Source organism: Notolepis coatsorum (assembly GCF_963971535.1).
Source record: "Notolepis coatsorum genome assembly, chromosome: 9".
NCBI classification, from domain to species: domain Eukaryota; kingdom Metazoa; phylum Chordata; class Actinopteri; order Aulopiformes; family Paralepididae; genus Notolepis; species Notolepis coatsorum.
In genome coordinates this window covers 132787072-132803839 of record NC_140173.1, presented here as the reverse complement: position 1 = coordinate 132803839, position 16768 = coordinate 132787072, and the positions used below count along the sequence as shown (strand labels likewise).

The window sequence follows — 16768 nt, the reverse complement described above, 5'->3', positions numbered from 1 at the left end:
GAGCCAGGATGTTGCTCTGATTGGGGGGGGGGGGGGTTGGGGACAAGAGAAAAAGCCATTTTGTTTACCATGTCTGATGGGGGTGGGGGGGTTGGGAGGCACCTCGTTGTAGCTTTAAAAACACTATGATTAACATCTTAAAAAAACGAGATAGCAGTTTGACACATCATGATAATATTACACTTTTTATGTTGGGTGCTAATATTATCTGTTTATGTGTCTCTCCACTGCTGTGAAAACGTGTCGTTTTTTTTGGCCTGGTTTTGCTACGTTGAACCCACCTGGATCTCCCCTGGTTTTCTTTTGGAATGGATGTTCACAAACTGCGGTGCTGCAAAAGAAAAAAAAAAAGAGCGGAGTAATCTGTACCATCCAGAGGTGCTGTGTGAATGGCTGCACTGTCGACTCACTTTCAACTCAACGTCAGTTCAGGAAAATAGACTATCAACTGAATTCTATTCACTTATGACATACGAGTTGTTGTATTTCACTATTGAAAAAAAAATCACACAATGAATGTTTTTATTTTTTTTCCTCACTTCAGTTATTAAATAGCGGTTTCAATCTTACTTTAAAGTACGTAAAATGGACCTTCAAAGCCCACGTACTGTAGATAGTAGCCTGATAACAATATAGCAGTTTGTTCTCGGCATAATGAAGCAGCCGTATGCTGTTGAATGCTCACAAAATCATCAATTTCCTCGTCTTATTCTTGACTTGAAAAGCTCTTTTTTATATTAAAAGGAAAAAATTAAAGAAAAAAACAAGCATTTAGTGAACAAGCTGAAAAAGACTCATTGTATGATCTTGTGTGAATGTTGTCAGATAGGTGCTTATTGCTTTGCGGATAACTGTGCCTTTCGCATTCTTGGATTGTTAGCGCTAGCACTACAACTGTTAAGGTTTACCTTTTGTAGCAATTAGGGATATCAATATTACAGACACTTATCGGCCATACTGCAGCAAACAGACCCACTGTACTGCAATACACAGACCCATACATGCACTCACACACACATACACACAAAAGCCTAAATAGCACAGTTATCAAACGAAGGGCTTGGGGAAATAGTGGCCTATTTGAGATCTTTAAAAAGAAATATTGCATATTTGTGCTTATATTATAAAACTAACTCAATTCACTTATTTGTGTCAGGCAGTCAATCATAGAATACTTGAAAAGGTTTACAAATACTTGACTTTGACCCAGAGCCTGGCGTCTGTTAGGAGAGAGAGACGATTGGATGTGTTTTTTTTTAAGCAGTGATCAAAAGGTAGCATGCTCCATAAAGTATGCCTATACCACGCTTTATAGCCTAAGGGAGGCAAGACAACACCTGCTCCCGCTTAACAACCAACCATAACTTGCTGTTAATGGTAAATCTGGGACAAGTGGAAGTATACGGTGAAACGGTGTCTTGTGTGTTTCAGAATTTCAAAGAAGACGAAAAAAAGAAAAAAGAACAGCTGTAAACTGTCTGTGTGTACAAGTTTTACGGGATACTTTTAAAGATAAAACATTCATTTCGTATTAAGTACTGTACATTACCGTGTGTAGGTGAAAAAAAAGAAAGAATAAAAACGGGCTTTGAACGGTGCGTCATGCGCTGCCAAGTCCGTCCTGTACAGAACATTCAAAAAAATCTAACATCAATTCCATGGCAACCCCTTACTCTTATGTCTTATGGTTTTTTTTTAATGTAAATAGCACTGTATAGATAGTACTGAGTGGACTGATACTTTGTTGTCATCATTTTAAACTGTGTTATAATCTGTAAATAGTTATAAAATAGTCTAAAAAAAATATAAGGAAAATAAAAGTCGGTTACACAATCTAGTCGTGTCCTTGTTGGGCGCCGTCTCAAGGTCACCGTGATCACCTTTAGATTTTAAAAACGAAACACTACAATTTAACAATTTAGGATACACTATCTTTTTGTTTGCTTCTATTTTTGTTTTTACGTTATTTCCATGTGCATCCTCTGAAAAGTGTTTTTTGATACAATAGCCATCTGTTTACCAATCACCCCAGCTGGCGAGAGAGAAGAAAAAGAAAAGAAAAAACGAAAGGAAAAAAACAAAAAACGTTTTGTATGATACGACTTCCTGTATATTTAATTAAAATATTTTACTATCTACGCACGTCTCCCACTGTCGCCTTCTTTCCTTTGTTGGTCTTCAGCAGGTGGGAATAGGTGCACATAGCTACACAAGATGTTAAATATGAACAGCCTTTGTGAGGCCATAACATCTTTGTTTGAGCTCTTAACACCCAAACGATTTAGTTATATTCTAGGATTGCTAGGTCTGAACCAAAAAAAAATAATAACTCAATTAGGTGTAAGATATCACAAAATAAATATTTGTATGGCCTCACAAATTTGATGGGTTTAGAGGAGTTCTCCCTCTGATATCTAGCTTTAGGAGAGAGTGGTGTGTTTGTTCACAAATACCAACTGAACCGTCCTGGGGCACAGGAGGAACGTGAATTCTTCAAATGGGTGGCATTCCCCTTTAAAAAAAATCAGATGTCTCACAAAATGACTTGCGATATATTGGAGAATGTCAATGGACAAAATCCAGTTTTGATAGTGTCTCACACATTCCATTACCACAGTGTAATATGATGATTGATTGGATTACCCATCATGTGATTTTCCATACCCAAGCAAACGTTCCTCCCTGCGTATGGCCAAGCCCTTGCGGTACATAACAGGAATGAGGTATTTTTCTGCATCACTAGAGTGTAAAGGGGCGGTTCAGTACTCATACACACATTATGGCTTAATACCATTATCTGAATATGAGATTCCACCCTGGCCCTAATCCTCACACCAGGCCACTTCTGGGCTACAAGCCAGATAAGCCCCTCTCTCTCACTCGCTCCCTCTCTCCAGTATATATTTACTGCAGTAAGAGTGCACTGTGCTGCATCATACACTGTTCTCCTGCATGCATCTCACTGGGCCCTGTGGACTTTCCCCAACGTTTATTGCCACCCTCTGGTAAAACTTTGTAGTGAAAGATATATCTGACAATACCTCCGAGCTCAGCAAAAAAAAGAAGAAGACAGAAAGCAGCAGGGTGGAGAATACGATCCAGTCAGCGATAAAGAGAGAGCGTACAGTTAGAATCCATGACAGAAGAGAATAGAGAGGTTGGAGGAAATTGCACGACGTCAGGAAAACAAACAACTACCATCTACATGATCTTTTGTAAAGGTTTTATGACAAAGTGTGCACAAAATATTTATGTGGATACGCTCAAAAATATTATTTAAAGTAACTAAGAAATGACAAATTATGAACGCTGCCGCGCAAAAAAAAAAGGCTACATTTAAAAACATTTCCCATATAATGTGTTATTGTAGACATTCTAGAAGGAAAAGGCATACAAAACAAGTATGGAATGTAGTAAAGTGTTCAAACGACAGGGTACTGTGCAATAGTACTGGTCTGATGATCCCTTAAAAAGCGATTCAGTCCTTGCTCACTCATTAGTCATAGATTTGTATTCATTGGAAGCGTGGCATTGGATACAATAATATTAGGTGACAATCGAAATGGATATTCAGAACACATTCATTACCAATCTATGAATGCACAATGTTTGTGAAATTACGGGGTCATAATACATTCATAACACTTCAATAAGTCAGTAGTGTGGTCTGGCCATTTACAGTATACTGTACATACCCATCATCCTATTAAAGAGGCCTCTTCCAACATGGCTGCTTGTAATTTATGTGCAATGGTAGGTAAAACTTTGGAAAAGCACAATATTAGTGTTACTGCGACCGATTTACAAAATCTAGTCAAAAAGATATTTTTTTTGTTGATATATTTCTCATTTATCGACACATAGCAACCATTGTTTTGCACTATAGCAACCATCTAATATGGAGGACAAAATGGGCATTCATTACGTGGGAGGCCTCCATTACCACTGAAATACAAAAGATGATGGGATCACTGTTGTGTTTGCTTGAACCTTCCATTGTTCCGTTAGAATAATATACTTTGTCGTTTGTGCCCTATAGAGTTGTTTGGTGCCGCCTATGGGCCATTGGGCTACCGTATTTCTATGTTACGCAGTTTGGGAGAGGTAGAAGGAGACCGACTGTTCAGTGTAAAGTGAAAGTGACAAACAAGTAAAGCTAACATCGGTTTCCACAACAGTCACCTCTCTCAACATCACATCATTATGCATCATGAATATGTTATGATGACACTGTCACAGGTGAGTAATGAATGCGTTATGAACTTCCAGTTGATGTAAACCGAATGTTGTTTCTTAGTTCTCTTGTGCCAAAGTCAGGGATAGGATTGACAAGAGACACAGGATATGATCCATGCAATAGTGGTTACATTACAACGGTGCTGACTCCTATATCAGCCAATAGCAATAGAGCTGTGCTGTGCCCGCCCCCTCTCTGGTTTCAGAGGTATTTTCTCTATGGCTGGAGCCTCTGGTGAACATTTAAATGAACCAGTCATCTTACCATGCAGCATAGAGACCCACGGGTCTCCCAAGATCATAAAACAGTTGCATAGATTTCTTCCTGCGCTTGTTGAAACCAGGAAAAGGGGATATTAGATGACCCTAACAATCAAAAGTAACTATGTAGAGTATATTTTAAATTAAATCTATGCAACTGCTTTTTACAATCCATGTTTATTTTTTATGTTGCATAGAAATATTGTATCTAATCTAAAATGTTTTACAAGAGAGGCTACAGCCATATAAGATGTTGGTATAAGAATGATTATATGGTTAGAAAGACCTCTTCCAGGTGCGTTCCCTGGAAAGGACCTAAGCGGGGTTGAAATACTCCCGACTTATTATCTAGCAGTTAGCAGTATAAGTCATCTGCCAAAGAAACATACAAAGACATTCATTGTTTGGCGCTCAGACCCTCAAAGACTCCGTAATGCAGTCATTCAATCACATCGCAGTCCATAAATACTATTGTTTCTAAATGAAACGGGACCCAAGGTTACTCAGTCTGGGACGACCAAATCCCATTTGTGGTCAAAGACTTAAGTCCTAAACCCTTGTTCCCTAACATCGTCTCTGAAGTGGCCATGAGCAATTCACAGTAAGTAGGATGTAAGTCGATAGTTCACAAGCGAGCGACCCGTCTACAGTAAAGCCTATGGATAAATTCCAGGTTGAGGGCTTTTTTTTAAAAACATGTTTTTTTTGTCTCAGGGCTCAATAACCCTTTTCCATTTTAGTGCAAGTCAAGGTTTTGGATGATGACGGTCCTCCAGGCCAAGAAATATTCCCTTAGACATCACCAGCGGGCCGAGCTGCTTGTGAGCGATGAGTGGAGTCCGTCAGTCATTCATCTCTAAGGGATGCTTAAAATAGGTCTCGCACAGCCGCCGGCGTGATCATTTATATGAGCGGCGGTGGATATTTTGGGGGAGGCAGTGGCTCAAGAGGCATTTTCACTCCTAGAATGGTGTCCTGGGATGGATGGTACTCGGCTAACTAGGGTACCTGTTTTTCTCTTGGACACGCCGTCCTGTTTTAACGGGAAATTATGGTAAACAAAGATCTCAGGGCAAAAGAAATATAATAAAAAAAAAAAAAAAAAAACTATGAATAATAGTCTACATCCTCAGATATGAGCAGAGTATCTACGTTCCTCTCAGTATGTTGTGGAGTATGTTTGGAGTTTTAGTTTTTTTTTGCCCAAGGATGATGGTTTATTGTGTGTGCATGTGTGTGTGTGCGTGTGTGTGTGCGTGCGTGTGTGTCTCAACCTCAGACTTATCTCGACACCTTATCACTATAAGCACAGTATGTATCATAGTTTCCAGTCTGTTACGAACTAAAATCTATATTAAAGGACACATTGAGGGCACTGTGTGCCACGGGGGCCACTGGTCCAGGCTCAGAGGACGTCTTCTTCACACGTGGTTCCAAGTCATTCTTGCCTCGATACAAAAATCAAGGTGCCCTTATGTTTTTCATAATCTTTTTTTTTTTTTTGCTGATTCACCGCAGCCACAGCCTTCCATTTTCATCATGAAACGTGTCTCATCACATGTCAGAAAGACCGCTATGGTCCTTTAAGCCTTTGGACCCTAACTGTGGCTGTGTGCCCGTATAATTAAATGTGATTCTAGAGACCCTGGTGTCCTCCATGGCTCCCAGATACCCAGGCTTTGGGGTTGATCTTCTCTCTAAAGGACTTCCTCAGCTTGCTCCTGGGGGCCGGGACGGGTCGTCTGGGGAGACCGGGGGGCGGTGCCAGGGCCGCCGGAGCCTCGGGGGTCTTCTGGGTGTGGTGGTTCTGGAACTCCAGCTCTTGGAGAGCAGGGGGCTGCTGAGGTTGACCCTGCGGCCGCACGTCGAGGTGCCCCAGCGGGGCGTTTTTGCGGCCCAGGGCCCCCGCTCCTCCTCCTCCCCCCCCGGCGTTGCCCCTCTGGAGCTGCTGGATGATGGCGGAGAACTTGGCGTCCAGCGACGGCCTCCCGGTCTTGGACCTGGCGGTGTGGCGAGGAGCGCCAGCGGCGCTGTTCTCCTTCTCCTGGTACGAGAGAGGAGGAGGAGGGCGGAGAGGAGGAGGAGGAAGGGGAGGTCTGGCTGGACGGGTGGGCGGCGCGTAAGGCTGTTGGTCAGAGGGAGGGGGAGGGGCACGACGCTTCTTGTTGCCATTGGATGCCGAGCTAGGGCTTGGGGCGGGGCTAGAATGAGGGGTGGAGCTTTTGGACGGCGACAGGATGCTCTTCTGGATCACCATCGAGCGGGAGCCGTCAAACAGCGTGGACCAATTGGGTGGCTCCCTCTCCTCCCCGTGGCCAATGAGAAAGCGGCCATCCGACTCTTCAATCTTGCTGTGGATAATGTCAGTGATGCTCTCAATCTTGCCAGGAGAATTTATACCTGAGAATAAAACCAAATGCGGAAATATATTATTTTGCAGTAAGATGAGAAAATTCATCATAAAGCCATTCTAAAAACAATACAACAAAAGCAATATCCAAGATAAGCCAACAGTCTAACTGAATTCCAGTTTCTTGTATATGAAGAACAGATTACAGAAATAAAAAACTCTAATGTGTTATTTCCATGGCATGAGACAGTTCAATCAATATTGTGAACATGAGCTACTCTCTCTCCCAAAGCCAGAAATCAGAGAAGTAAGAATCAAACGTGTGCTGTCATCAAGTATAAAGTCTGGAGCTGCTCCGCAGACAATGAATGGGAGACAGATTTTGTTTCGTTTAATTTTTAATTTTTTTTTTTATCTTTTTCCCCCTCCATTTTCCTCCGATTTTCTCCCATCCCAATGTTAGTCGTTATGCCAATTCCCAATCCCCTTCCTGGTCGCTGCGCACTTACCCCCCACAGTCGATCTGGGAGAGTGGAGGCTATCACGTGCTTCCTCCGACACACGTCCAGCCAATAAACCGCTTCTTTTTTCACCTGGCAGCGCGGATTCTCATTGAGAGGGCGTAGCGTGTGGAAGGATCACACTATCCCACTCAAGTCCTATCCGCGCTTAGCAGGCACCCCGACCGAACTGTAGGAGTCGCTGTTTACAACGACCCGGACCCACCCCGCCAGCTTCTCCCACCCTCTAATACAGCCAATTGTATTAGTGTGAACGGCCAGCCAAGCTGGTGACAACCCCGGAGCTGTGAGCTGGATTCGAACAGGGGAATCTAGCCGCTCCGGGGTTTGGTGACGAACGCAATCTCCGTTACGCCACCTGACCGCCCCGTTTCGTTTCATTCTTTTTCTTTTGTATATCCAAAAGAGCTTTATTCTATGGTAGTGGTCCCAGTTCTGAAACAGAACATGAACTCAGAACATTCCCCCGGGTGCTCTTAGTGTCATCTATAAAACATTTCCCAATTCATTGTCTATGGAGCAGCTTCAGACTGTATACTTGAGTTTTAGCACTCTAGTTTTTGTGTTTGGGAGAGTTTTCACTAATATGTTTGTACCATCTTAGACCAGAGGAATGATGTATGCATTTTTAAATTGGGAGCAGTTCCCCTTTAAAATGTAGGACTCCCAATTGTACATTTCAGATACAGGAAAAATACCCTCCAAATTGATGTCGGCAATAAACTGGAAAGGTGTGTTCTCTGTCTGTCGTCAATAACACAACAGCAGCGCCTCCTCCTGCATCATGAAAGTCCACTCTGTGCTTATTTTCTAAAGCCCTCTACTCACTGAGGTCGTTGTAAACGGAGTCTGCCTGCTTGGCGAGGAACAGGGGCGGTTTCCGTGGTGACGTGACCTCAATTTTCATCAGCTGCTTACAACAGTGGAGCCACTGGCCTGATGATAAAACACACACACACACACACACAGACAGGTAAAGCATCAATAACTTGCCTAGTCCTAATTTGGTCATAAAGTGCTTTTCAGAGGTGGACTGCTTTTACTATACACAGTACGTATTCACATGTACACACGCCTTATCTGCCTACTGCTTATGCCATGACTGGACAATATGACCACAAATGTTATCACAAATGAATCCTTGAGAACAATATACAGTCGATCTGTTTTTTACTTTTTTTTTTAATTTATTTATTTATATATATATATGTATTTCTTTACAGCTGTATTTTCAGTTGTAAAGTCAATTCAAATAAAGGAAAAAATACTGAACCTCAACACAAAACGCTCTCTCTCTCTCTCTCTCTCTCTCCCTCTCTCCCTCTTTCTCTGCCAGATTCAAAAGGATTCCTTTCTGCCTCTAGCTGAAGCCTGCAGAAATCTAGGTTGATGCATTCTTTTGTGCTTTTGAAAGGAAGATACAAAATATTTATTTTATGTTCAGCTCCATCATGAGGGAAATAACTAGCACTATACAAAGCTTCTTCATATCTCGTACTAAAAAATACTATTATTATATACTAGAAGAATAGAGGTCTTCCGTTTTCTGCATATAGAAATAATCCATTCATGTAATAACTGCGATTCCCTCTATTTCACTGGTTATGCATCAACATGCAAGATTCAGCAACAGATTTCCTTTGTGCGGGTTCTCTGGGTTCTGCAGGTCGGGTTCTCTGGGTTCTGCAGGCGTCACCGTGTGCTCATTTAAAGCGTCCGACAGTGAGTCGTCAGTAAGTTCTACCGGCAGCGGTTAACCCTGAAGTGTACCAACAACACCCAGAGGTATTATGCAGTGAACTGGTGTAAACAATAATTCATCGAGAATCGTTTGATAATTGCCAGGTCCTTGCTGGTTTCTACCCTTAACACAATACACAGACACACACACACACACTCTGAACTCACTCTGGTCGTAGAGGTGCTGGTGCAGGGCGTCCAGCCAGTCGTCCAGCTGTTCCCTGGTGTCGGTGGTGAAGTGCAGGGTGAGAGCGCCACCTGGTGTCGGGGTGGTGACGGACAGGCTGCTGGCCCTCTGTCCCGCCGCGCTCTTCTCCACCACGTGGATCCGCGTGTCCTGGAGAGGAAATTTTTTTTGGAATTGGAATTGGCATTAGAAGGTTCTTCTGAAAACACGTTATTCATGTGATGTGGTGTAACAATTTGGTCTTGTGTAAAGTTCGATTTTAGAAAATATTGACTCATGTGGAGAAGAAGAAAAAACGAATGAAAATCTTTAGATTTGTTTTGCTCTAGCGGCCGGGTAGCACAGCGGACTAAGCGTCTGTCTACCACCGCAGAGACACTGGTATCGAAATCCGGCTGTCAGCAGTGCCTCCAGCCTGGCCGGCCGTCATACTGGCACAATTGGCAGTGTCAGCGGGAGGGAAGCCGGTGGGTGGTAATCTGGTCGTTGTAAACAGCGACTCCTACAGGTCGGTCAGGGCGCCTGCACAGCGAGGAAGGGATCTGGGTGAGGTAGTGTGCCCTCTCACGCGTTACACTCACCCAATGAGAGTCCTCGCTGCCAGGTGAAAAGAGGCTGCTGCTGGCTGTCTCCTATGTATCGGAGGAAGCATGTGATAGACTTCAGGGCTCCCTAGACCGACCAGTGGGGGGCACATGCGCGCAATGACCAGGAAGGGGAGGGGGGAATTGGCATAACGACAAAAAATTGGGATGGGAGGTAATTCCAGAAAATAGGAGGAGAAAAAGTGGATAAAAAAATGATTTGTTTTGCTGTATGGGATGTGAAAACCTGAAAAGGGTACCGTACTCTTAAAAGGTACTTCAAAGGTAATATCTCGAAGCTACTCCATAAGTACAGTAGATCTGAGCCTTATAATTCCAAGCTCACAATTTAATACCAAGAGCACGGGAAGTACTGTTGTGATTTAAAAAAACAAACACAAAGAAAGGCTAGGCAAGCCTGGTTAAGGCCAGACCAGGATACACGCCGAATTGATATCCAATGCAAGCAACTGATAAGTCACTCCAGTGTCTGACGATGCAGAGTGAGTGTAGCATTAGTTAACATCAGAAATGCACTATACCTACAGTATGTGATGATGAGTGAACGTGACATGGTTATTTTGCACCACTGAAGTTGACGTGTTGTTCATGTGGTCCACTGTTATACAGATCAGACCAATCAGAATCAGAATGGTCTTTATTTGCCAAGTAGTTTTCACATACAAGGAATTCACTTTGGACGTTATCGGTGCGACATTAGCGGACAGACATTAACAGACAGATAATACAATAAAGAGGTGGAGTAAAATAAAATGAACTATGAGCCAAGTAAAGCACAATAGAATAATATAATTATGAAATAAAAAATATAGGCCAGGGCTGTATAACTGTAAATAAGAGGTTGAATAAAATTTGATAATAATAATAATAAATAATAAATAATAAATAATAAATAATAATAATAATAATAATAATAATAATAATAATAATAATAATAATAATAATAATAATAATAATAATAATAATAATAATAATAATAATAATAATAATAATAATAATAATAATAATAATAATAATAATAATAATAATAATAATAATAATAATAATAAATAATAATAATAATAATAATAATAATAATAATAATAATAATAATAATAATAAATAATAATAATAATAATTACTTGCATTTATATAGCGCTTTTCTAGACACTCAAAGCGCTTTACAATGTAGGGTGTAAATTGCCTCCTTCACCACCACTGGTATATCACCCAACCTTGGGCTACGCAGGCTCAATGGCTACCATACACTGACACCCGGCACACATCACACTACACAATGGCTGAACGGATATATAGATGGGATATAAACTAAATTAAATATAGCACAATAGAACACAGTACAATTCTAAGTAAAAAATCAAATAGGAATAGGCCACCAGGGCTATACAACTGGGCAGATGTGGTAAATTATATACAGATGATGCTGTTTACAGGAGTTTGTGCGGCTTCACTGTGGTCCGATACCCGTTACTGCAGGCAACACTAGCATGTTTCAACAGTGGGGAGTCGCTCAGTAACCAACATTGGCTCGTATTGTAATATAAAGGCTTGTATTGTAATATAAATATCACCTATTTTAGTGCCGGGTTATAGAAAACCCTGCAGACAGTGATGCATGAAACACAGTGACACTGCCCATAAGAGAGAACAGGGTTCACATGCCCACAGTGGAACAACACCATTTTTGGCCACAGGGTGCCAATCCTCCTTACTGTAGCTTCAACATCAAACATCAGCTGACTGAGAGCAACTAGTTGACTGAGGAGGTTAAACCCCCATGTATGTGTGGCCTACTGGCCTCCCACCACAAAGAAGATTCAGTCCTCAGTGGAGGCTCCCTGCCACCACCACCACCCTGGCTCCCTGCCACCATAACCACCCTGGCTCCCTGCCACCACCACCACCCTGGCTCCCTGCCACCATAACCACCCTGGCTCCCTGCCACCACCACCACCCTGGCTCCCTGCCACCACCACCACCACCCTGGCTCCCTGCCACCATAACCACCCTGGCTCCCTGCCACCACAACCACCACCACCCTGGCTCCCTGCCACCACCACCCTGGCTCCCTGCCACCATAACCACCACCCTGGCTCCCTGCCACCACCACCCTGGCTCCCTGCCACCATAACCACCACCCTGGCTCCCTGCCACCATAACCACCACCCTGGCTCCCTGCCACCATAACCACCACCCTGGCTCCCTGCCACCATAACCACCACCCTGGCTCCCTGCCACCATAACCACCACCCTGGCTCCCTGCCACCATAACCACCACCCTGGCTCCCTGCCACCATAACCACCACCCTGGCTCCATGCCACCACCACCACCCTGGCTCCCTGCCACAACCACCACCCTGGCTCCCTGCCACCACCACCACCACCCTGGCTCCCTGCCACCACAACCACCACCACCCTGGCTCCCTGCCACCACCACCACCACCCTGGCTCCCTGCCACCACAACCACCACCACCCTGGCTCCCTGCCACCACCACCACCACCCTGGCTCCCTGCCACCATAACCACCACCCTGGCTCCATGCCACCACCACCACCACCACCCTGGCTCCCTGCCACCATAACCACCACCCTGGCTCCCTGCCACCATAACCACCACCCTGGCTCCCTGCCACCACCACCACCACCCTGGCTCCCTGCCACCATAACCACCACCCTGGCTCCCTGCCACCACCACCACCACCCTGGTTCCCTGCCACCACAACCACCACCCTGGCTCCCTGCCACCACCACCACCACCCTGGTTCCCTGCCACCACAACCACCACCCTGGCTCCCTGCCACCACCACCACCACCCTGGCTCCCTGCCACCATAACCACCCTGGCTCCCTGCCACCATAACCACCACCCTGGCTCCCTGCCACCACCACCACCACCCTGGCTCCCTGCCACCACAACCACCACCCTGGCTCCCTGCCACCACAACCACCACCCTGGCTCCCTGCCACCACAACCACCACCCTGGCTCCCTGCCACCACAACCACCACCCTGGCTCCCTGCCACCACAACCACCACCCTGGCTCCCTGCCACCACAACCACCACCCTGGCTCCCTGCCACCACAACCACCACCCTGGCTCCCTGCCACCACAACCACCACCCTGGCTCCCTGCCACCACAACCACCACCCTGGCTCCCTGCCACCACAACCACCACCCTGGCTCCCTGCCACCACAACCACCACCCTGGCTCCCTGCCACCACAACCACCACCCTGGCTCCCTGCCACCACAACCACCACCCTGGCTCCCTGCCACCACCACCACCATGGTTCTCCAATATTCATTCCTACATGTATCTCTGTTCTTGTTCTACACTACAGTTCAGTTCCTACATGTCACTCTGATTTTAGCAGCATATTGTTCTCCACCAGACTACATGTCTCTGAATTAAAATGGCATACTTAGCATGGTAAGCTATGTATTGGTTTAATAAAGGATGTGTTAGCGTGCTATTTTATGGAAACTATAGGACAAGTATTTTGTGTTTTCTCAAGTTTTGGGAGAAAAACAACCAAATAAAATCCCAAATGCCAAGGTTTTGTAGAGTGTGCAGTACAACCCCCCTCTAGCATAGATACATGTATTATGCAACATATTTATAAATTATTAAAACGCTGAGCTCAACGGAATAAGCCTCATTTTGTGACCCTCATCTCAATAATAAACAGCATTTTGTGTCAATAACTGAATTTGGGCATGTAATTTTCTTTTGAAATTATGAATCCTCTTTTTTTTCACTTTTTCTCCCCATTTTCTATTTCTCTCCCATCCCAATTTCGTATATCCAATTCTTCCCTCCCCTGTCTTGAACGTTGCTAGACTATGCCTCCCACAGGTCGGTTGTAGTGAGGACAGAAGCCTTGCATCACGTGTCCCCTCCGGTACACGAGGAGGCAGCCTGTCACATCTTTTCGCCACAGAAGCTCGAACTCTCAGTGGCGAGGAGTAACGCGTGGGAGGCTCACGCTGCCCCCGTCACTTCCTGCTTCCGTCGCACCGGCGTCACCAAACCGTCATGTAGGAGTCGCTGTCCACAACGTCAAATCCCCACCCACCGGCTTTCCCACCCTCTAACCCTTGCCAATTGTGTTAGTATGAACGACCGGTAGCAATGCCGAGAGCTGGGCTCGAACCCAGCGTCTCCTGCGTTAGAGGCGAGCGCCTTGCCCACTGCGCCAATCAGCCGCATTATTAATCCTCTTCTCATCATCTACAGACTAGAACTGAACATAACCTAAAAAGGGTAGTGTGTCTATCCAATCGCCTGGAAGGAGGTTTTAATAGAAATAGTCACTTTTTGGGCTAGCTGCAAAGCCGTAACTCATCATCGTTTTCTTTTTTTTATCCACTTTTTCTATGTTTCTCCCATCCCAATTTAGCCGTGCCAATTCTCCCCTCCCCTGTCTTGAACGTTGCTCGCATGTGCCCCCCACTAGCCGGTTGTAGGGAGGATAGAAGCCCATCGCATGTCCCCTCCGATACATGTGTAGGCAGCCAGTCGCATCTTTTCACCTGCCAGCGCGGACTCTCATTTGGCGAGGAGTAACGTGATGGAGGCTTCCTGTCTCTGCTGTGCAGGCGCCCCAACCGACCTGTAGGAGTCGCTGTTTACAACGTCCAGATTACCACCCATCGACTTCCCACCCGCTAACTCTGCGAATTGAGTTAGTATGACGGCCGGCCGGAGGCACCCAGCCACCCACTCATCATCGTTTTCCACATAAAACGTTATTTATGATTCATCTCTTATCTTAACCCTAACCTTAACTCATTCAACGCCAGACCCGATGATAGTCGGGTTAACTCGCCAACCGTTCAGCGCCAATCACGAGTATAGTCGGGTTTTAATCGTTATTTCTTTTATTAGTGATATCCATTCATTTTCATCCATCCAGCCTGATGTTATCATTGGGAATGGGTCTGAGCTTGCAAAAGGGCAAATACCGCCGCCTACCTGGTATTGCACTCCATTAGAAATGGTGTCGTTTCTTTTCTGGGACGATCCGAGCCGTGCGGGCGGGGTTTAAATACTCAGGCGAGGTAGGCCTTTACAATGGTGGCATGGAACAGTAACCCCGCCCGCCCGTTCATGTGTAACGCTCTGTAATGTGGGACGGACCTCCACGAGCAGTATTTGGAATGGCGTTCAGATAATTGGATTATTTCTTTTGCATTACATCAGATACCAGGTAAGGACTCTATATATAAAATCTTGCGTTGATCTGATATTTCTTTCTCCCCCGATCACGGCTGTCTGTGTGTGTGTATGTGTGGCTGTGTGCCGTTGGGTGCAGGAGGGGACTGGGGGAGCCTCGCGATACGAGGGCCATTTCATTCTTGCATGAGGAAGGATAATAATGATAATCTAGCGTTGATTTCAGGAAGATTAGATAATCAGGCGAAAAATTACAACGTGTTTAGTGTATTCCACTAAAGGGCTATTATTGCGTCTCTTCCTGGGATTACTAAGAATCACCAAAACTATATTCATATTCAAAACGGTATAAAACGGAAATGTACGGATGAAAAAACTATCCGTTTTGTACATGTTGATTGGAAGCAACTCAACGGGTGTATTAGACCCATAGCTATAATATAAGATATATTTTAAGCACTCGCAAATCTCGCAGTCCCCCCATTGATTAAAGCGATGGTGTAATAGTGCCCTCTGGCGCATTAAGCGATGGCGCAGAATGAGTTAAAGTACCAATCTCAAAAATCTGAAAACATAAATAAAGTGCTAATCGACCACAGGAAAAAAGGTACATAATGTATGTACATAATGGCTGAGTGCTCTCACCACTACACTAAAACCACCCACCCTCCCTGATACACACACAGCAATACTATGATTATGTAATATACTGTATGTACTGTACTTATTTGTAATCCGTATACATTGTACATCTTTGACACAATACGTAAATATATTACAGTATGGCTAGAACAGAACGTACTTTCTTTACATAATTAAGCAAGATCTTTTCCCGGGAATGTCGCCACAGACATGCAGTCCATGATACTTGGTAACGCTACACAGGCAAGGGCTTTCATCAGTGGGCCACAGGCTCATTCACCACTGTTACCTCATTCAGCAATAGATAAGTGACTTAACAGACATTTATCTAAATAGAGATCTTCGAAATTGGCACTTTAACCATTCTCACCACCTACAAATGAAAGAATAAAAAGGTATAACGTTACACGTTCTTCCCGGCTATGGGATATAAACACCACCCTATAGAGAAGCTGAAACAAAATGCCGCCCCCTACCTTGTTGATGGGTATGTTCAGGGTGGGCTCCACTTTAGCGCTGATCTCCTCTGGGGTGAAATAGCAGGACAAGAAGCCAGAGCTCAGCACACAGTACAGGCGACAGCACCGGTACACACCCTCCACACTGTGCTGCACACACACAGAGCACAGAACACAGAGATTAAACCACCAGCTTCTCTGATGACCGTGTGCGCTGTAGAGAAATGCTGAAATGTTGGGCAAAGGAAATATTTATATGCAAAATGTTTATTTATTTTTTTTTATTGATATTTTTCCCCCTCCATTTTTCCTCCGATTTTCTCCCATCCCAATGTTAGTCGTATGCCAATTCCCAGTCCCTTCCTGGTCGCTGCACACTTACCCCCCACAGTCAGATCATCTGGGAGAGTGGAGGCTACCACGTGCTTCCTCCGACACACGTCCAGCCAATCACCGCTTCTTTTCACCTGGCAGAGCGGATTCTCATTGAGAGGGCGTAGCGTGTGGGAGGATCACACTATCCCCCTCAGGTCCTATCCACGCTTAGCAGGCGCCCCGACCGAACTGTAGGAGTCGCTGTTTACAACGACCCGG

The 16768-nt window shown here is 44.8% G+C and overlaps 1 protein-coding gene across 1 annotated transcript in view; it reads right to left on the bottom strand.

Moving 5' to 3' along the window:
* Positions 1-5732: 5732 nt before the first annotated feature.
* The window catches only part of rtkn2 (rhotekin 2), a gene marked incomplete at its 5' end in the record, with an annotated part of 28786 nt that continues 17750 nt past the window's right edge, over positions 5733-16768 (bottom strand). The window contains 4 exons of the mRNA XM_084321556.1: positions 5733-6897; positions 8197-8304; positions 9277-9445; positions 16193-16324. Of these exons, the coding sequence (XP_084177682.1) occupies positions 6134-6897; positions 8197-8304; positions 9277-9445; positions 16193-16324 (1173 nt within the window). The 3' untranslated portion in view covers positions 5733-6133. The remainder of the gene's footprint in view (positions 6898-8196; positions 8305-9276; positions 9446-16192; positions 16325-16768) is intronic.